The 22,500-nt window shown below is 38.1% G+C and overlaps 2 protein-coding genes across 7 annotated transcripts in view; both read left to right on the top strand.

The window, feature by feature from the left end:
- Positions 1-8,875, top strand: part of LOC135200800 (beta-1,3-galactosyltransferase 5-like) — a 75,285-nt gene extending 66,410 nt beyond the window's left edge. For all 5 annotated transcript variants that reach the window (XM_064229453.1, XM_064229452.1, XM_064229455.1 and 2 more), the window contains 2 exons: positions 3,273-3,495; positions 8,189-8,875. In XM_064229453.1, coding sequence (XP_064085523.1) covers positions 3,273-3,495; positions 8,189-8,503 — 538 coding nt within the window. In that variant the 3' untranslated portion in view covers positions 8,504-8,875. The remainder of the gene's footprint in view (positions 1-3,272; positions 3,496-8,188) is intronic.
- Positions 8,876-15,841: 6,966 nt separating this feature from the next.
- LOC135200796 (beta-1,3-galactosyltransferase 5-like) overlaps positions 15,842-22,500 on the top strand; it is a 35,590-nt gene continuing 28,931 nt past the window's right edge. For both annotated transcript variants that reach the window (XM_064229443.1, XM_064229444.1), the window contains exon 1: positions 15,842-16,106. In XM_064229443.1, coding sequence (XP_064085513.1) covers positions 16,076-16,106 — 31 coding nt within the window. In that variant the 5' untranslated portion in view covers positions 15,842-16,075. The remainder of the gene's footprint in view (positions 16,107-22,500) is intronic.

Raw genomic sequence — 22,500 nt, forward strand, 5'->3', positions numbered from 1 at the left:
CTACACATTGAAATTAATATTTTTTCAACTCACGAAAAAATACATTAAAACATATACATCACTGATTGTCTATCATCCTAGTGTCGTGTGCAGGATATGCAAATATCAAATGTGTTACGTTGTACTGGGTATCCCGGGATGGTAATGATAACTTTTGATTGGGCTGAGGTCCTAGGTTGCGACTACTCATATCTGGGGTCCTTGGTACGGTCAAGTTTGGGAATAACTGATCTATATAGGACAGTTCTCATCATGCAGGTGTACAGCAAATGGCAGATATGGTCGAAAACTGGTAAGCAAAAATTTCTTTGTTTTAATGCAGCCTTTCAGTATAATTACTACTTTTACGATGCCCCAAAAATGCATGCCACGTACACTACCCAGAACGCTTTTTGACTTGATGACGATGATAAATGACAAACCTGACCAGAAAGATTTTGTTTACGAAAGAATGTGGCCGATTTTAGAGAATTTTTTTTTTAAAGTTATCACATTTTCGCCCCAAAAGCCATGAGTAACACTGTGGCACATAGTCTCACTTACCCCAAAACTATCAATAATACCGAGGAACGTGAATTATATTCTGCAATGGGGAAAAAATTATGCAGGAATGCAGCTTACATGATGGCAGTCATGATGAGAATCAATTCTTATTTTTCATGGCTTTGGCAACTTTACACAGCCAAAGCCATGAAAAATAAGATCTGGTTTATAAGTGAATGTTTGAAGAACAAAAGTGTGTCCAAAAATTAGAATCAATAGTTCATACGGCACCAAAAATCAAGACTACTCTCGTGGCTCCCCCCAAAAAATGAGTGGGAATATTGAAGGAATGTTGCTCACGTGACACCAAAGCAGAATATGTAAGAATGTGGCTCACGCAGCCCGAAGAGTTCAGTAATAATATATTGAGAAATACAGTTTATCATGGGCCAATAACTTCAGCAGTCATTCAACTCGTGAATACAAAAAATGGGGATCTTTCCTACATAGCGACCCCTTTGCGGTGTATTTAGTACTAGCCAGTTGGGGATGACCGCAACAACATAAACAAAAGACTGTAGATATCATTAAAATAATGACCCCAAGGAAATATTAGTCCTAGAAAACGACCCCTAAAAATCCCTTAGGGGGGCGGGGGGGAAGGGGGGGGGGGGGGAGCGGGGGGGGGGGGGGGGGGGGGGGGGGGGCGGCGTCACTATCCAGGAAAGCTCACCCAAAACGCAAATAAAAAAATAGAACACGATTGGTAGAATGAAAAATAAATAAATAAATAAACGAATAAAACTATAGACAACACTACGATATGCGGATCACGTAAGTTTTAAAGTTAAAAGTGAAAACTAGTTAACATCATCACTGATGAACAAATTAAAATACTGGAACACCAATTTGCAAAGAAGTCGACATATAATCGCTGTTCATTTTCAGAGGCTTTCGTTCGTTTGTCTGGTGTTTTTAAGTAGAATGGAACCAGTGGTTATTCAGCAACAGGGCCAACGGCTTTACGCGACTTCCGAACCACGTCGAGCGTGAACTTCTATCACCAGAAAAACACATCTCTAACACCTCAGTGGAATGCCCGAGAATCGAACTCGTGGGCACCCAGGTGGCAGGGAAAGATCACACCGATCACGCCACTGAGGCCCTTTGAAGAGGCTTTCTCTTGATCCCAGATTTCGGATAAAATGAATGTCATTCATCTATTTCCATCCCTACAAATAGAAATCAAATCATCCGGTAGAGAAAGGCTCGGGGAGACTGCGGTTTAGTTCATAACAGACATACAACGTGAAATATATTCACCGAAATGAAATATTTCATTCACGAAAATCAAGGAAGGAAAAATCGACTAATTTTATCTTTTTTATTTTTATTTTATTTATTTATTTTTTTAAGGATTTCGGTCCGTTATTCGGCATCTTCATCACCTTAGTCACTGGCCCGCCTGATTGCATTTCTATCTATTTATCAGATTATTAATCTAATTCTGCCTTTTTAATAAGTGAGATTTATTCTTTCTTTATTTCCCTATACCCTCTCTGTACTACCCATTGAGCACCGCGTTCTTTGGAAGCTTGAATTCCAACCTAGTGCCCCGCACCCCCAAGGGCTTGTTCCATTTGAATAATACTCTATAATAATAAAATCAGAGACGAACTGATCTTGTTTGTCCACCCGCTGCAAACCGATTTGTCCGCCCCGGGTGGTACGGGGTAGTGTGGGGAAGGGGAGAGTATGGGAGACGCTCACACTCCATCCTGCAAACCTTTTGTCCGCCCGGGTGGGGGTGTAGGTAGAGGATCGGGGAGGGTGTGGGAGACAGCTGCAGCCCCGGGTTGCCAACCAGCCCCAGCTCGTATAATATAATATTAATAATAAGGTCCTGCAGCCTAAGGTTACTATGTGCCGGAAGAAAACCTTCATTAATACAGGTTTTACTGAAAATAATGACTATTTCAGCCAAATATATTTTGTATTGGCCAAAAAAAAAACAAAAAAAAACAACAACAACAACAACAACAACAACAAGACATTCGCGCTATAAACGTCAACGGCCGAAGCAGATCGAAGTGAAATAATAATGATTATAAACAAGTACCGCTTATAAAACCCACAACGAAGAGACACTATTAATTTTATTTTTTCATTTTCATTTTTATTTTGTTTATTATGACTATCTTATTTTTGTTTATTGTATTACTGCTTTTATTTATTTTCATTATTTTTATTATCATTACTTTTACAGAAAACCAGTCAATCCAATGCCACTTTTTATTTTCATTATTTTTACTTTTATTATGACTATCTTTTTTATTCTTATTGTATTACTGTTTTTATTTGTATTATTTTTATTATCATTACTTTTACAGAAAACCAGTCAAGCGAATGCCACTTCTTATTTTTATTATTTTTAGTTTTATTGTGACTATCTTATTTTTATGTTTATTGTATTGCTGTTTTGATTTTTATTATTTTTATTATCATTACTTTTACAGGAAATTACTATCTTATTTTTGTGTATAATATTACTGTTTTTTATTTTTATTATTTTTATTATCATTACTTTTACAGAAAATTACTATCTTATTTTTATGTGTATAGTATTACTGTTTTTATTTTTATTATTCTTATTACCATTACTTTTACAGAAAGTTACTATCTTATTTTTATGTGTATAGTATTACTGTTTTTATTTTTATTATTTTTATTATCATTACTTTTACAGACAACCAATCAATCCAATGCCACTCATTCACTTTCCATTGCAGGAACCTCACCTACAAGACCATAGCCTGGATGACGTGGGTGAAGTACAATTGCCTGGACGTGCCCTGGATAGCCAAAATCGACGACGACAACGTAGTCAACCCTTTCGCCCTCAACCGCTACTTAGTCGACCGGTTCCGGGAGAACCCTTCGCCCGATGCTATCCACGGTCGACTGCGAGTGACCAACAAGGCCATGAGAAACGGGAAATGGGTCGTCACTAAAGTAAGCTGGCCCTCCTTCGGAGGTCGACGTTTCCCTTTACATAGAACACAAAGGAGTTTCGTAATGATGCCATGACATAAATTTCCTTTTTTTTTTTTTTGACATATCAAATTTTCAAGCATTTTATTCACTGACATGGCAAACTTTCCAAAAACGTTTTCCTTTACATAGAACACAAAGGAGTTTCGTAATGACGCCATGACAGAAATTTCCAACGTGTTTTTATTTTTTATTTTTATTTTATTTTACTGAGATATCAAATTTTCACGCATTTTATTCACTGACATGGTAAACCTTCCAAAAACGTTTTCCTTTACATAGAACACAAAGGAGTTTCGTAATGATACCATGACAGAAATTTCCAATATATAAATATTTTTTTACTGACATATCAATCAAATTTTCAAGCATTTTATTTCCTGACATGGCAACTTTTCAAAAACGTTTTCAAAACGTGACAATCTTTTCAAAAAAATTTTTCCTAATGCATCTCACTTTCCACACATTTTTATTCCCCAAGGTGAACTTCTCAAATGTTTTTCCACAATTTTGTCAAACGGTTAAAATTTTTTCCCAGACTTTTTCAGCATTTTTGTTCACTGCTATGGTACAATTTCAAACATTTTCCCAGAATCAAGTCAAAACTTTTAATTTTTTTTTTTTTACAAATAAATCTCAAACGTTTCGGACATACTTTCACTAGCTTGATAAAATTTTCAAACGTCTTTTTTTCGACATTTAATCAGTACTAATTACGAAAAAATGACAAATGCACAAGAAGACTGCATATCAAGAAATACTATATATATATACAGAAACGTCAGTCACGATGAGGTGTTATATGAACGGATAAAATGATCACGTACGATTACAAATCATTTTGGTACATTTCCGGGTTAACAATAGAAAACATTCTTTGATCAGGAAAACATTTAAATTAGATATTCTTGAAGAGTAAACCCTTAACAAATCTGTTAGAAGTTCCAACATGTGGACAGCTCTTAACAACTCTTAGCACTCACAAATTGCTAAACAATATTAAAAAATAACGAGAAAGTCATTAAAACTCAACCAAGTAAATTTTAAAGCTTATGTTATGGGTTCATTAACCCGATCTGGTACACCAGGTCGGGTTATAACAAATGGAATCGTCTACAGAATACAAAATCAAGTGAACGCAATGGCCCTTACGACAGGAAATGCTCCTTTATTCATGAACTAGTCTTAACTAGGAAATATTCTTCCAGTCATGTTCAAAATGTTTAGTCACTCAGTGATAGACATACTCCTACAGACTGGACTGGAATATAAAAATTTGGCCAGAGCCAAGCGCTGGGAACTATGACGTCATTCAGTGCGGAAAGAGAGATTTAAAGTAGAGATCTGAAAGGTGTAACAGGAGGAAAACCTCGTAGCAGATGCACTACGAAACAATTGTGAGGAGAGGGTGGAAGGTAAAATGGAAGAAAGCTAATACGCATGGGGGTATAGTAAAAGGAATGAGAGGGGTTGCAGCTAGTGACCGAATGGACGCTGCAAAGAACCTTCAGTAATGCCTACAGCGCATTGCGTGAGGTGCACTGATGGCACTTGGCCCCCTACGAAACCTTCTCCTACAGAGAGCGAATAAATGATTACCCATAATTCAGATGAAAATACAATTTTCGAAAAATGAATAACGGACAACTTTCTGATAATTCATGATCTTGCTTACAATGTTTACGAAGTTTAAACTGATTAGTATGCCTCCACATCCGATACACTCACCATATACCAAATATATACTGACTATATTTAATATATTCATAAATAAGACATCCTAAATAAGGCTTAGGGTGAGGACAGCCTCATCAAACAAGGCAACTACTAAGATTCAGGAATAAAAGTCGAAATAGCCCAATGACTAGCGTTAATAACTATAACAACTATGACTTTAACGTGATCACAAAGTCAAAGAAATGTCAGCAGTTACATATATGTAGGTAGTTGTATACACTTAGCACACGAGAGCTTTACTTGTGCAAAGACTAATGAAGATTAGCACACATACCACTGTCTGCTTCGTATCAAGTTATAAGGATAATAACCAAGTCAACAGCACAGATAATCCCAACAGAACTGCCAGTGTTTATATCTTTAATAACAATGATACACTTCAGGTACCATTAATTAACCGCAGCGCCTTTTACGTTCGTCGTATGCAAAGCAGATGCTACATTCAATTCAGTTTTCGTAAACGTAAAACGTTGAGAGAGAGAGAGAGAGAGAGAGAGAGAGAGAGAGAGAGAGAGAGAGAGAGAGGGGGGGCGGGGGGGGGAGTTGTAGATTGAAAGTAGAAAGTAGGATGACCCTCAGGAGCCAATGGCCAGATCGAGGAAGACGTAACTGGATTTCCAAGACCAAGAAGGCGGATGCCAACTCATGTGCGTTGAAGACACAACGTGTGTGGAGAAAGAACGACGTGCAATGAATGCAAGTTAGACCCTGAATGCTGTGTGCGTACCGAGTGCCATGTGCGTATCCACAGAAGCGTTTGGACGGGATGGCTTACGAGCCTTGCACGCGTTGCGTATTGCATGCAGTGCACGGTGCTCCGAATGCACTGCTTTTATTGAATAAAATATACATCCTGAATGCAATGTTTGTATTGAATAAAATACAAATCCCGAATGCAATGTTTGTATTGAATAAAATGCAAATACCGAATGCAATGTTTATATTGAATAAAATGTATATACTGAATGCAATGTCTGTATTGAATAAAATGTATATACTGAATGCAACGTCTGTATTGAATAAAATGTATATACTGAATGCAATGTCTGTATTGAATAAATAAATCTAATGAATGCAATGTTCATATTGAATAAAATATATATACTGAATGCAATGGCTGTATTGAATAAAATGTACATACTGAATGCAATGTCTGCATTGGCTAAATTGTACATACTGGATGAAAACTGTAGGTAAAAGCATATTGCATATAAAATGCATCATACGTAATAATGCAACGTGTATAATGAATGCAATATACAGGCTATCACCGAATATTAGTTTCTTCTCTCATCCAGCACATGACAAAATGGGACCATCCATGCCTGCTAATAAAAAGGGACCAGATATCCTTAATTGTTTGTTTGTGTGATGTTTTTACGTTGCATGGAACCAGTGGTTATACAGCAACGGGATCAACGGCTTTACGTGACTTCCGAACCACGTCGAGAGTGAACTTCTATCACCGGAAATACACATCTCTCACACCTATCAGATACTTAATTTCACTATTACTTTCAACCACTCTTGTGTTGGCTGATCGTTTGGCGTTATATATAGAGTCCTACGTAATCCTCAACGACATGACATATCCGGGTTCCCAGAAAATGACTAATGCCGGAACGTCCATTTGTTGGTTTGTTTGTATGGTGTTTCTACGGCTTTAGGCGACTTCCGAACCATGTCGAGAGTGAACCTCTATCACCAGAAATACACATCTCTAACCCCCTCAGTGGAATGCCCAAGAATCGAACTCGCAGCCACCGAGGTGGCAGGCCAAGACCATACCGATCACGCCACTGAGGCGCTGCCTGGACATACGTAAATTTCCTAAAATTATGACGTTCAAGCGAAGGTGTATACAACATGCTACCACCCTAATACTTTTGTAAGTTTATTAATCGATTTTTTAAAATAAATGGGGCATCTTCTGTATTTTCCTTTGCCTCGTCTTACTTCTTCCTAATGAACACCAGATTCTTTGGAAGCTGAAATTTCATGTCAATGGACCCCTGTGGGCTTGCTCCATAAGAATAAGTTTCATCTCCTGAATAATAATAATTAATATAATAATAATAATATAATAATAATAATAATAATAATAATAATAATAATAATAATAATAATATTGGAAATGAATGATATTGTCCTCATTTCTCTTGATGTTTATCCTCATACACATAAAACAAACTATTAACCTTGCCTTTATCACTACAACGTCACAGTGAACATAGTATTAAATAGCACAGGATAAATTGACTTCTTTATCTTCAGGATCATTATTAAGCCTTCTGACAACATATACGAAGAAACTCTTAGTCTTCGATTTCACCCTATGACCTTCTGAACAGTCGGAAAACCTCATTATACCCTCTTTCTAAAAAGGAACTGGCCTGAACATTTGTTTCCTAGTAAAGACTAGTCATCCATGATATATGATGATTTTGGTCAAGGTGATTCTGTAGAGATATTGAGACCCCACCCCTGCCAAATAAAAAAAGGAGGCGGTGGGGGGCGGTTCCTATAACTGCATCATGACCAACAGTTTGAGACTTCTTAATCATAAACCATAACCTCAATAAACTGGACCTGTTGGATTATGCAGAAATTTACCACTCTTCATGATACAGAACAATTATTTAGAAGCTCAACAACTCTGCCAGTTGAGAGAGAGAGAGAGAGAGAGAGAGAGAGAGAGAGAGAGAGAGAGAGAGAGAGATATCCCATTCCATATTCTACGTATACGATAAACTTTTGCATAGCTATCAACTCTGCCAGTTGAGAGAGAGAGAGAGAGAGAGAGTTGCCATTTCATATTCTACCGTTGCATAGCTATTGATAATTAAGTCCTCATCCTGACATGTATGAAGCGCGTTCTTCGTATCTAATGTTTGCGCAATTCATTTTTTCATTGCAGGAGGAATACCCGCCGGACAGATACCCGCCCTTCGTGCTGGGGCCAGCGTACATCGTGGGGCGGAACGCCATCGACAAACTCCTGGAGTACACTCCATACACGCCGTTCTTGTGGCTGGAAGACGTGTACATGACGGGGCTCGTTGCCAAAGCCGCCGGCGTCAAGCACGTCCAAGCCGAGAAAACACTTTATACAAAAAAACTATCGCGAAGACTATTTGTGGGGCCAGTGAGTTTTTTAATAGGCGCTAGTGAAAAGGTTAAAAAAACGGCGTGGGCGGGGATCATAAAATACGGACCTACCCTGAGAAAATAATCCAAGTGCCGCTAGTCGGAATACGAAAATTTCATTACATCATTTGACGTTCATCAATGGACGACAAAACTGGAATATTCGTGAATCTTTTGAACTCCAACACTACAGAGATACTGTTTTGCAAGGTTCGGGAACTTTTATTGCCCACGACGACTTGCTTCTAGTCAGATCAACGGTGCTTCAATACACTGCAAGCAAGCTGTTAATGCAATTACCCCCACATCGATAGGTGATTCCAGGACAATTTTCACAGCTGCAGAAAAAAAAAAGGTTCTATCTTGTGCCTTACAGAGCAAAGCATTCTGGGAAAAATTTGAGTGGAAATATCTCAAGTTGAAATGTGCCTTTAATAAAGATTGTTAATTTTTTAAATCAGATTTTTTAATACCACAACACTGGTAAAAAGTTACTTCTCCCTTAACAAGTCGAACTTGAAATATAAATGATCACCAGAGAGCTAATTGCTTACAGCTTGTCATTCCATGAACTACGTATATGTGTGCCATTACTATTTCCATCACATTTAACGTTGGGACTGTTACACTTGATAATATATCTACAAAAAGGTCTCCTACAAGCAAAAGACTATTTCCGTTTTCGGCGTTGTTTTTGTCAGTAACCCTTTATACTGCTCAATAATATTAAGTACGCAATCTGAGCCCTGTCACATACATAGCTGTACAAAACCCAATACTCTCAGTTTGAAGTAGCTCATAAACACCATAAGCAAGGGACATTCAGGGGAAACCAGGCAGGTAGGGTTTGTGGGCTAAAGCTACCAATACCTTCTATAGTAGATTCACATCAACCGTGCATTTGATGTCTAGGCCAGTCCCTTACGACGCTCCTGATTGGCTGTTGATATGCCAGTCACAAGGCTGGAAATTCTCAGTTTCTCTCGAGAGAGTTCACATAGGATGGATATACGTTCACCTCTCCTGAAAGACGTATACCTCAGGAGAGGTGGAACATAGATCTTACCCATGTGAACTATCGAGAGAGACTGAGAGTTTCCAGCCCTGTGACTGGCTTATCAACAGCCAATCAGAGTCGTAAGGGACTGGCCAAGACATCAAATGCACGGTTGATGTGAATCTACTATAGTAGTTCATCGGGAGAGTATGGTCGTATTCTGCCACTGAAACCTATAAGCAGTGGGCGGGGCTTGAACTTCAGGCTACCACATTGCCGAGTCCAGATATAAAAGAGGGGGCACATTCTCAAAGCCAGTCAGTGCAAATCTGCTTCACTTCAAGGTGTCACAGTCCTTCTTCTATTGCGCAATCCTCAGGGTTCTTGCTGGATGTGGTAATTTTTGCAATCTACAGAGGGTAATGATTTTTACAAATGCAGTTGTTGAATGTGTCTCCATGCCGGAATGATCTGTTCCTTTGTGTTTTTGATCAAGTCATGTTGTTTAGAAAGGAATAGTATATCGCTCCTTATCCAATTAGATTCGCAAGCTTCTCTGTCTTCCCCATAGACATAAGATGAGAACGGACTGCACAATGGTGGACTGTCCTGATGCCGTCTTTGATCTTTCGTGCTGCTCTAGAAATTGGACACTAACCTACCTAGGAAGGATTTAACCCATTTTAGATATATGCTATGGACATAAGTGAGTGGAAACCTACTTTCAAAAAGCAGTTGATTGTAATCTGAAAATATTAAAAAAAATTCTTTACTACGGTTTCTGTTAGTGGAGTCATTTCAATTTCTTTGGGGTGGGGGGGCAAAGAATTGGAACTTATGGTATGGGTGGGGTGGAGAGCGAAGCAAGCCTTATCAGGTGAGGGATGGGGGAGGGCTGTAAACTCCCCGAGAGTTTTGGAAATTTGTAAGCAGTTTGAGGCCATATAAGAGCTATATTGAATTAATAAAGCAGCAAAACAGGTGTGCTACATATACCCTCAGTCTTCATCCCGAAACACACACACACACACAACCTTGGAATTGATTTTATTATTATTAATTATTTCAAAGGCTAGGGGGCAAACGATTTGCGGACAATTTTTCGAAAACCCATTATTCGAAAGGCAATTGTTCGAAAAGTTTTTTTTAGAAAACAATAGTTCGAATATGTAATTGTTCGAATTTGCAATTGATCGAAATACAAAATATTCGAATAAGCAGTTGTTCGAAATTAATATTGTTCGAATCTATAACGTACTTTATCTAACCATATAGAATCGGATTAATGTTAATAAACGATTAATTTAGTTTAAATTTATTAGTTTTCTTAACATGTCTTTGCACAATTTATCTTCAAAACAATCTATTACCGGAAGTCATTCAGGTGAAGAAAAAATCTCTTCTACTAAATTTTCAAAAGTTTCAATGACTTCCTTCTGGGATGAATGCCAGTGCTAATAGCAGTCGAATTTTGAACGAAAACTCTCTTCTTCCTGACCAGAGTCAAAAAGAAGAAAAATTTTTATTCTTGAAAGTCTTCATATACTACTACTCGACTGGGAATACTATATCCTTCCTATGATAGGGTGTAGAGACTCCGCGATTTTCTTCTGAGCGAACCCTTCTAATTGAGCGCTTAATACTGTTGACGGTTGGCAATCCCTGAGCTCCAGATGCGCTAAGATCCGAAAATGCATTTGCAATTATAGAATGAGGGGAGTCACGTGTACCTTTTGCATCGTCTTTCACTTTGTCAATATACCTCCGCACTTCTACGCCAGTTGGATCACCTGCAAGATTATGTTCTTCAGAAGCGGTAACATTTTCTTACTGTTAAAGCGCGACATTTACAGTCATTTGCAAATTTTATCTTGTATATGCTTGTATTTAACAAATAAATGTCTATTCACTAATAACATGGGCTTCCTTGTTCACTTTGAACGAACTCAGCCATCATAGGGTTTAAGAGCTGCTCTACTAAAGAGGAAACCGTCCAAAATAACAATGGATACTTTAAGGTTTTTAAGGATTTGTTAACGGTTTATTTTTGTTTATTCATTTTGTATTTAAGGTATTTAAAATACAAACAATGCAATTGAGTTGGTTTTCCAATAACTACACTGAGAGAGAGAGAGAGAGAGAGAGAGAGAGAGAGAGAGAGAGAGAGAGAGAACATACAAAACTGCCGTCGGGCTTTTTTCAACAAGTCGACGCTAGTTGTGGATTCGAACAATATTTCGAAAAACTGCTTATTCGAATACTTTTTATTTCGATCAATTGTAAATTCAAACGATTACATATTCGAATTATTGTTTTCGAATATTTGGTTTTCGGGAAAAAAAAAAAAAAACTTTTCGAACAATTGCCTTTCGAAAAATTGTCTGCACACGGAGGCAAACCAAGTTGGGGGGGGGGGGGGGTGGGGGGGGGGGGGGGGGGCATCAGTGTCCTGATGGGAGCAAGTTCCCCCAAGCCCACCCCCACAATTGACGCCCCTGGCTGGTTTCCCTCAAAGGAATGCCTGCGGAGGACTGTGGCATTTATATTCGTGTAAAAATGTTACGCGAGGACTTTCCAACCACATTAAGTCTAGCACAGAGATTTAAAGAAGTAATTACCTACAGCAACACAGAAACCTTAGTCAGTACATTTTTTTCAACAAAAAGATATTTTTCGGGGGACAAATGCAGCACCAACAGCAGCCAAAGCAAAGGCGTCTTACGTGTCCAAGCACAGCGGATAAAACAAAAGCTACTGTTAATTTTGAAATATTTAGTTCTTCAAGTAGAATCACGTGATCCCTTGGAAAAAAACAGACATGCTCCTGTTTGCCGACAAACATCGACATATATAACAAAAATGTATCAAAGAACACTTCCAACATATATAAAGAAATTTATCCGAGAACTCTTCCAAAAGTGTTTTCCGGACTTTTTCCGGACTGATAGGAGGAGAAACAACTGACGTCACAGTCTGTCTTTGTAGGAAAACCTCTGAAAGCTGCTGAATAATTCACGAACTGAGCTGGTAATTTGTTTCCTACTAGAATCCTGAAAGGCTTCACTCTATGTGTTTTGCCCCACATAACACAATTTGCATCACTTCCACGTTCTGCCAGCTATTTAGCTCTCAGTTTCTTACCTTCAATCAGTGGCTGTTTCACTGACTAGCTTGGCTCCATACACTTCATATCAAGTGGTGAACACACGAGGAAAACATCAATAGGAATGATATCCCCACTTCCGTCTGGTTCGATTGGGTTGGCAACGTCTGTTTTTTTTTTTATGGTGTCTTTACGTTGCATGGAACCAGTGGTTATTCAGCAACGGGACCAACGGCTTTACGTGACTTCCGAACCACGTCGAGAGTGAACTCCTATCACCAGAAATACACATCTCTTCCACCTCAATAGAATGCCCGAGAATCGAACTTGCGGCCACCGAGGTGGTACGCCTACTCCCCACCAACCACGCCACTGAGGCGCTATGGCAACGTCTCTTGATTTTCCGGATCATTCCTAAAAATGATCCCCCCAACCCCCGCAAAGTTCGGGGGTCATCATCTATGACTAATATTTCTTCGGAGTCATTATATTTATGATATTTACAGCTTTTATGTTTTTATGGGTTTCCACTAAACAGGTCGAAAAGGTGCACTCATACTGGGTTAAAAAAAGCCTTGAGAGTCACACTCTCTCGAACAGATCCGATTTTTCCAATTACTACTAAATCGTTTCATCAAAATGACATTTTTAACGGGAAAATTATCCGTCTTTTCACAATGAACTATTCGGTGCCTTAACTCTCCGTCTCATATAAAGAACTAATGCCGGCTAAAATCCCCCATTAAGTTTTACACTTTATGAACTCTTAATTTACATTGGTGGCAACGAATAGCTCTTGGCTGTCGGGTAAATTTCAGAAAGTATAGCTATAATTATCCTTCAAAATGAGCAGCATTTGCACGTGACAAGGCAACAAAGTCTAGGTCCTACTTAACATCCTTAAAAATGAGAAATTTCAGTCAGGTATGGAAAATGCGTCGAAAAAAAACCACGTAGACAAATACAATTTTAAGAGTAAAATTACATTGTTCCTACAGCAGTTGCTGGAAGACCTTATATTTATGAATACTATAACACTTGTGGAAGAGATTAATGACGTCAAAAGCATCTGCTTGCATTAGATACGTGCTATTAGTGTCCTACGGGCTGCTCTAGGAGCAAGAGCCCGTGCAGGCACAAGGCTAGGTTAATCTCAAACAACATTAGTGTAACCATGAATAAAATAAGAGATCACCGTTCATTTCATATTCCTGAGTTAGATTTGAACTCCTCGAACACTAAGAGGTTACGGAAGGAATAATATAGCTCCCCTACTGTGTAACTCTGCTTGATTTACCATTCGATTTGGTTCATCATCTTTTCCAATCAGGTAATGGGCTACCTGCATGACCGTCATATTTCTTTCGGTTTTTGTAACTGTACCAGGCTGTCATTGCTCAGTATAGAAGAAGTCTTTTTGTAAATGTACCAGGCTGTCATTGCTCAGTATAGAAGAAGTCTTTGTAACTGTCCAGGATGTATCATTGCTCAGTATAGAAGAAGTCTTTTTGTAACTGTACCAGGCTGTCATTGCTCAGTATAGAAGAAGTCTTTTTGTAACTGTACCAGGCTGTCATTGCTCAGTATAGAAGAAGTCCTTATAACCCAGCATTTTCTCACTCCTTCATATCCTGCTCATATATACGTTATTCAGGCTGCGAAATAATTTACACAGTGTAACAGCAAATGGTTTTGGTACTTAATGTAGCCTTTCCACTCTGTCAAAATTTCCACTCTGTCGAAATTACCGGAATTTTTTTTAATAACCAGATAAATCGCCCTAATTTATAAAGACCATGATGATATCACAGTTTAACTATAGGCTGAGTTTTATCGAGCCGTTTAAGGGGGGAGGGAGGGGCCTCGCTATGAAAATCTTTCCCGACCAACTTGGTGGACGGAGGTTCGATCCCACGAGAGGACGAAATTATTATCAACTAAAAAATTCCCCTTCGGTTTACATATATGAAAATATATCAATTACAAGGTAGAGCGAATTAGATATTAAAGGCCACTTGTAGCTCGAATAATTTATATCAATCACGGTGATGTGATCATTATTGATATATATATATATATATATATATATATATATATATATATATATATATAATATATATAATATACACAACAAGACTGCATGAATCTTGACGTGGAACGACTTTATTATTTATAATATTTTATATTATATATTTATTTATTTTTATTATAATATAATACAATTATATATAATATATAAAAATAATATATATATATATATATCTATATATATAGATCATAAATTTATATAATATAATATATATATATAATATATATATATATATATATATATATATAGAGAGAGAGAGAGAGAGAGAGAGAGAGAGAGAGAGAAATTCAACTGTTTTACTCTTGTCTTTCACAGATAAAGGCTCTTTCAAAATTATCTCCAAATCTTTAACATTTTTTTTTAATAATTCTCTACATCTGAACATCATCATCATGACTGACAAAACTTAATTTTTTTCGCGGTCTACGAATGCTGGTACGGTGCACACATGTTGCCGGCAGCATTAACCTTTAGCGTTGTAACGGAAATGATACTTCGGCGTATATATACAATTCAAAAGATTACCATTGCTGAGTTGAAACGTGAAGAGTTGATATCTCGATGGATTATTACTATTATATTATTATAATGAAATGAAATAAATCTTAGACAGTCGCTAAAAAAAAGACGAAAAACCCTCCAGCGGCCGCAACTATTTGTCCTTCTCTTGAGGCGACGTAACCATGAAACGTAAGTAGAGAGAACACGATATTATTAAAGTGTTGGACAAAGAGAGAATAATGATAAAGGTAATTTTTTTTAAACCAAAGGAAAAATGAGTTGACTAGTCATCACTGAAGTGTTTAATAAAAAAAATTTAAAGGAATTTTGAGTAGGATATGTGAATAACCGTAGTGAGAGAGAGAGAGAGAGAGAGAGAGAGAGAGAGAGAGAGAGAGAGAGAGTAAAAGTGTTCCAAAAAGAGCTTAAAGAATTCGGAAACTGCTCAAGGTCTGGATGTAGCGCGTAGGCCACAACCCCGCCGCATAAAAAGCGGCAAAATCAAGACATGAAAACCGTAACAGCAGCAACTTCAGTGATTGCTTAAGAAAACGTAAAAGACAAAAGGCAACAATTTAGGTGCAAAGTGCAGCAGCAAAACGCAGCAATTGTGGTAAAAAGAGAAACAGCGAAACAAGCCGGCAAAAGCAGGCGGCAGCTGAAGCAGTGAGCATCGGCTAGAGAGAGAGAGAGAGAGAGAGAGAGAGAGAGAGAGAGAGAGAGCATTAGAGTTTAGACTCAGCGCGGCAGTTGCAGTGACTAGCCAGTGTTTTTCTTACTCGCGCCAAGGATAGTGGAGTACTACGGACGCAGAGCAGTTCAGTCGGTCTCAGGCGAGAAAGGAAGAGTGCGTTTTTAGTTGTCGGGGGATATTGTTCATCATTCTCCCACCCTGAATGGAAGAAGAGGAGAAAGTCTGTGTCAGCTGATCATCTCGGGTCCTTCGTTCCAAAGATTCTGCGCAGACATGGTGATCTTGACAAGAACCATGTGGAAACGTGAGTAATTATTATTATTTTTTTGTTAAATCGAAAGATGTCCTCTGGGAGGTCGTAGGGTAAACAGATCATGCCAACATGGAAATTTATATATATATATATATATATATATATATATATATATAATATATATATATATATATATATATATATATATATTTTTAAAGGACATTTGTAGCTTAATGCATGTATATGAACCACGGTGATGTGATAAAAATTCACATATGTACAATACATAATATAAAGTATGTGTATATATTTATAAATATACACATAGATGTAGTAAATATATATATATATATATATATACATATATACATATATAAAATATAAAAACAACGTATCATGCTTCTAAGAAATCAATAGGATCCACAGTAATATCCGTTTATCCAGATGAAATATATTTTGTAAATATTTCCACAAATATATTTCATCAGCATAAACAAGAAAATTACGGTGGATCCTCCTATTGATATATATATATATATATATATATATATATATATTAATATATATTATATATATATATATACAGATATATATAAGATATTTATTAGAGAAGAACGAGTGACCTGTTGTGCTTCCATTCCCTTTGTTAGCTACAGTTCTGGCATCTGGGATGAGGTTGCGAGCCCAACTCCGTTCACCCACAGATGATCTCGGCTCTAGTGTGTCCTAGTGCCATGGCATGAAGTGTTTACAGGTGTCCCTTTTCAATTCCCACACCGGGATTTCAACCCTAGTCAATAACTAACATGTTGGACATCGCTGATCATTGAGCAACGAATCAAACCAAAGCGCCTTGGTGGCGTGGTTGATATGGTGTTTGCGTCCCACCTCCGTGGTCTCTGGTTCGATTCTCGGCCATTCCATTGAGGAGTGAAGATAAGTGTATTTTCTGGTGATAGAAGGTTCACGCTCTCGACGCGGGTTCGGAAGTCACGTCAAGCCGTTGGTCCCGTTGCTGAATAACCACAGGTTCCGTGCAATGTAAAAACACCATACAAACAATAACGCTTTCTCAGAAAAGGACGATTCTCTCTGTGTATCTGGTCAAATGCCAACTAGGGATAAAGTGCCTTCGAATGATGTTAAAAATGAAAAAAAGCGATGCTGCGGTCAGTTTGGAAATTTCAGATAATATATATACTAGATATATATATATATATATAATATAATATATATATATATATATAAACCCATGATGCTATTAAGGAAGAGTCTTTATGCTATATGGGACGGTATATTCAGCAAAATTTGGTCTGCAAATATCCTGCGATTGGGGGGGAAAGGCCTGGGAAAAATGGATAGACCTTATGAATGAAATTAATTTTTTTTTTTTTTTTTCAAAATAAGCAATTTCTTCATAATGTGGTAAATGCGGTACCTGAATATGACTATGCGATTTAATATATATAATGCTGCTAAGAAAAAAATATGAAAAAAACCATGGGATAAGGTACAAAAGAAGAGAAAGGGAATATCAATTAGTTAGGTATAGTAAACTATAATTATAGGCTCACTGGTGACATATTCACTGACATTTCCCGTTGACTATTCCGTAAAGTAAATCATGTATATTGGAAACTGAAAATAAAAATGTCTTACAGCCACTAAAGCCATTTCTTAGCTTAAAACAAACTTATAACCTATCTAACTTGCGGAAAAAAAACTCCATACGCCTAATAGTGGCGCGCCGCGCACCCATGATGTCACAGCCTCTCCGGAGTGTTGAGTAAAACGGTTACACATTAAAGCCCCCGGACACGTAACCGCGCTATTATTGTCATCGATGTATATATGGTACAAACGCACTCACATTATATATATATATATATATATATATATATATATATATATATATATATATATATATAATATTACGAACACTGAAAATATTCTTAAAAAACAAACTAAATCTTTCATTTTCGGGATTAAAATGCCATTCTTTCGATTAAAATCGGAATAATATCTGAGTTTATTTTGAACTTCCGTTCAGCCCTCGTAGGCGTGCGACCTGGCCATGAATCAACAGTTGAGATCCGTCCTATAAAGTGAAAGTTCGTTCCAGACACCCAAGCATCTTATAATCAATCTCCGTCTGATGATCTTTCGTAAGCGCTTAGGGTTACGCCTTGTGCCTGTTAATTCTTCCTCTTGGCTGGGAATTCACTGCCCCTGTAGGACGCTCTTAACGGCTTTCCACGCGGCGGCAGTCCTGATCAGTCCGCTTATGAAAATTAACCGCCATCTCCTCGGTTTTAAAAGGCAGAGAGAAAAAAAAATGCAAGTCTTCAAATAATCAGCATGTCTGTTCTAACATGTGTATTATATAAACACAGATAGCTATCCACGTTTGTTTGGGTGGTGTCAACCCCCAACTCTTTGACTGATGGCGGTCAAATTGGATTTGCCCCTGTTTGCAGTTCATTAAATTTTCTAATAGTTCCATCTCCCTATCATTACTTGCAAGTAAGTTTTGCATTATTATTTCCAGAATATTTTTTTAATGCTTCTTTACCTTTATACTGGTTACCCCACAGTTTGCTTTTTTTTTTCTTCTTTTTAGACATTGTTCACGGGCTTTTACTCTGCTGAAATTTGAGGAATAAAATATACTTAATCGTGATTAACTATTTTATTTATAGAGCAATTTTGATCAGAACGAGAGTCCTAGACATGGCGTAATAAGAGTACGTAATGATGTGTTACTGCAGTTAACCAAATATGCTTATTTGTTTGATTGTATGGTGTTTTTACGTTGCATGGAACCTGTGGTTATTCAGCAACGGGACCAACGGCTTTACGTGACTTCCGAGCCACGTCGAGAGTGAACTTCTATCACCAGAAATACACATCTCTAACCCCTCAGCGGAATGTCCGAGAATCGAACTCGCGGCCACCGAGGTGGCAGGCTAAGACCATACCGCTCACGCCACTGAGGTGCTCATATATGCTTATCCACTGAAAAACAAACATGATTAATTAAAATCTCAACACATATTGGTCCTGAATGGAACGAAGTCTAAAAGGAACTAGAAGTGTACACAAGGATGCAAGTGTTTACAGTGTCATCAAATCACTGTAGTGGCAGCTGTTTCTGAAGGCAGAATTCCCTTCAGGCTTCAACATTCAGTCTAAAAAACATTTTTACACACTCGTATTTCTAGCTAGAGGATTCAATTCTCCGGCCTTCTATATATATATATATATATATATATATATATATATATATATATATATATATATATATATATATATATAGAAGGATTCCTAGGGTTCTATGGCCTTCTGAGGAATTCTGAGGCATCCTTGGCTCCATGGGAGACCCCTAGAAGCTCCTAAAAGGACTAAGAAGCCCCTTGGACGCCCTAGGACGCCGTAGGGTAGGTGGCGCTGTCAGAAGCCCCGTAAAATACATCTTCTTATGTGCCAGATATATGTATTCTTTAAAGTCACAGTTACAACTTATCTTCTCGGCTTCCTCCCACATTTTGGAGAAGCTCATCACTCCAAGTCATAAATCCAGATTGGAAATGAATGAACGAGCCTTTCCTTCCGTGGCGGGGTGCGTTCAACCTATAGGCCCAGTTTAGATGGGTGATAGGGAACGTCACTCTCACAACTGTGCGTGTGTTCGAACCTCCCCAAGGAACGGAGGGGTTTCTCTATTTATTTCCTGTTTGGATTTATGGCTTGCAGCGATAAGCAAATCCAAAAGGTGTGAGGAAATGATAACGTTAAAAAGATTACAAGGAGTTATTTAAAAATACATATACAACAAATGATGTGACCAGCGGAAACTCTAAATTCTTTTCTCTCTCTCTCTCTCGTCTCTCTCTTCATCACTCTCTCTCTCTCTCTCTCTCTTTCCCAATATATATCATATATATATATATATATATAATATATATATATATATATATATATATATATATACACACACACATATATGGGAGACTAGAAGAAGACTTCAGATCCAGGTTTCAGCCGCTCCACCAGGCACCAGGAGGTTTTGCTAATCAGCTTTCAGGTCATTTGTAACACCCGCGAGTTCCAGTGAATAGCAGAATGCTACACACTCGAAGCCCATGCATGCGCCGTCTGACAAAAGCGATTCAGACACCGAAGTCAATCAACCCACCTCTAAACCAAAGCCGCAGCCATATCTTAAGTGAATGTCTCATTCCTCTTTTGTATTCAAAGTAGACTATTATACCAATTAGATGTCGTGAGTTCGAGCCTATCCGGGGAAGAAATGAAGTTCGAGCCGCCTTCGGGGAAGGAAATGAGTTCGAGTTCTCCCGGGGAAGGGAAATGAGTTCGAGCCTCCCCCGGGAAGGGAAATGAGTTCGAGCTTCTCCCGGGGAAGGGAAATGAGTTCGAGCTTCTCCCGGGGAAGGGAAATGAGTCGAGCCTCCCCCGGGAGGGAAATGAGTTCGAGCTCCCGGGGAGGGAAGGGAAATGAGTTCGAGCTTCTCCCGGGGGAAGGGAAATGAGTTCGAGCCTCCCCGGGGAAGGGAAATGAGTTCGAGCCTCTCCCGGGGAGGGAATGGGATGAGTTCGAGCATCCCCCGGGGAAGGGAAATAGTTCGAGCTTCTCCCGGGGAAGGGAAATGAGTTCGAGCTTCTCCCGGGGAAGGGAAATGAGTTCGAGCCTCCCCGGGGAAGGGAAATGAGTTCGAAGCTTCTCCCTGGGGAAGGGAAATGAGTTCGAGCTTCTCCCGGGGAAGGGAAATGAGTCGAGCCTCCCCCGGGGAAGGGAAATGAGTTCGAGCCTCTCCCGGGGAAGGGAAATGAGTTCGAGCCTCCCCCGGGGAAGGGAAAAAAAAACCACAGGCTCAGCATCATGATCAGTTACTGCCGCGGTGTGGGGGATGGTGGTGGGAGGTTGGAACCAACATGTTCTTTGGAAGCTTGAATTTCAAGTCGATGGCCCCGTGGGCTTGTTCCCCATATGAATAGGATGCATCTCCTGAATATAAACTGTTAAAATGTGTGATTTTCTCGCTACTTCGTAGGCATACCGTTAAAAAAAAAAAAAAAAAAAAAAAAGCCACTGTGCTATGCAGCAAAGTTTAAGTGAACAAATATAATTACAGGAGCCTTCGACCTTCAATAAGGTCCTCTTCAGATGAACTAAACAAAAGTGACAAAGTTTACTTAAAAATAAAAAACAAAACTACAACGCATCTAAAAGAGCAATTAAAATGGAAACTAGCAGTCTAAGAGTCTTCCCTTTTTATTCATTTTAACTACCTTTTTTTTCCCTTAACCATTCAAGACAAACACGAAGAATGGACCTTTTTTAGTACTGGAGATACTGTTAATATACTGATTCATACGAACAATGGAGATGACCTACCGAATGTTCAGTGACTTTCATACAGAAAGCTTGAATTTTCTTTGGAATTATAACGTAAGGCAGGTAGGCACCTCCAGAAATTACAGGAGGGATTCGATACGGTTTCTATTTTGTTCTCCCATGTGTCCAAAAGGACGCGTTAACTAAGTCATCGAATGTTGTCAGGTGTACGATGATTTTTCTCCCATGCCATTGCTGCTCAACTTGTCATCATCAGAGGACATGGCACTACAGTATCATACCCCCTTACCACGTGTCATGAATGATTTGATTTATTTTCTCTTTATCATTCTCGTAAATAAGCCCCATTTTTTTGGACGAATTTTGACGAATTTTCTCAATGTGTAGTCGACACGGTAATCTGATTACTATTTCGTTTTTGAAAATGCTTAACAAGAGTTAATGGAGACGGAGTGGTAGATTAACTTGCCATATTAATATAGGAAATAAGAGAAAGTAAAGGTTTACTGCAATGTACTACGAGAGTCAAAAGGTAAACTAGCCTACTTCTTTCGGGAGCTTTGCTGAACTCTGATCTACAATCGGATATATTCATACTGTGTTTTCTACTTTTATTTTTGGTGTACAAGGTAATCACTGATTATTATTACTGTTATTGTATTACTATTATTATTAAGTAAACCAACCAAAGAATCATTAAAAAATATCAAGAAACTGTGCTTATACTTTTATTTTTGAAGTACAAGGTAATCATTAATCATTAATCATCATCATTATTATTATTATTATTATTATTATTATTATTATTATTATTATTAAAGAAAACAATAAAAAAACCTTGAAAATACCATGAGACTGATAAATAACCAAAGACGAAAAACACGCACGGACAAAAAGATAAATGACCGAAGATAACAAACGTACTATGTGGTGTGTGTGTGTGTGTGTGTGTGAAACATGTGGCACAAAATTACAGCAAAGAGGATGACACGTCAAAGCACCAAAGTAACATTTAACACTTGAGAGGTACGGCACGCATACAGTTTTACAGGAAATAAAACTATTATT

The sequence above is a fragment of the Macrobrachium nipponense genome, chromosome 27 (assembly GCF_015104395.2).
Source record: "Macrobrachium nipponense isolate FS-2020 chromosome 27, ASM1510439v2, whole genome shotgun sequence".
Lineage (NCBI taxonomy): Eukaryota > Metazoa > Arthropoda > Malacostraca > Decapoda > Palaemonidae > Macrobrachium > Macrobrachium nipponense.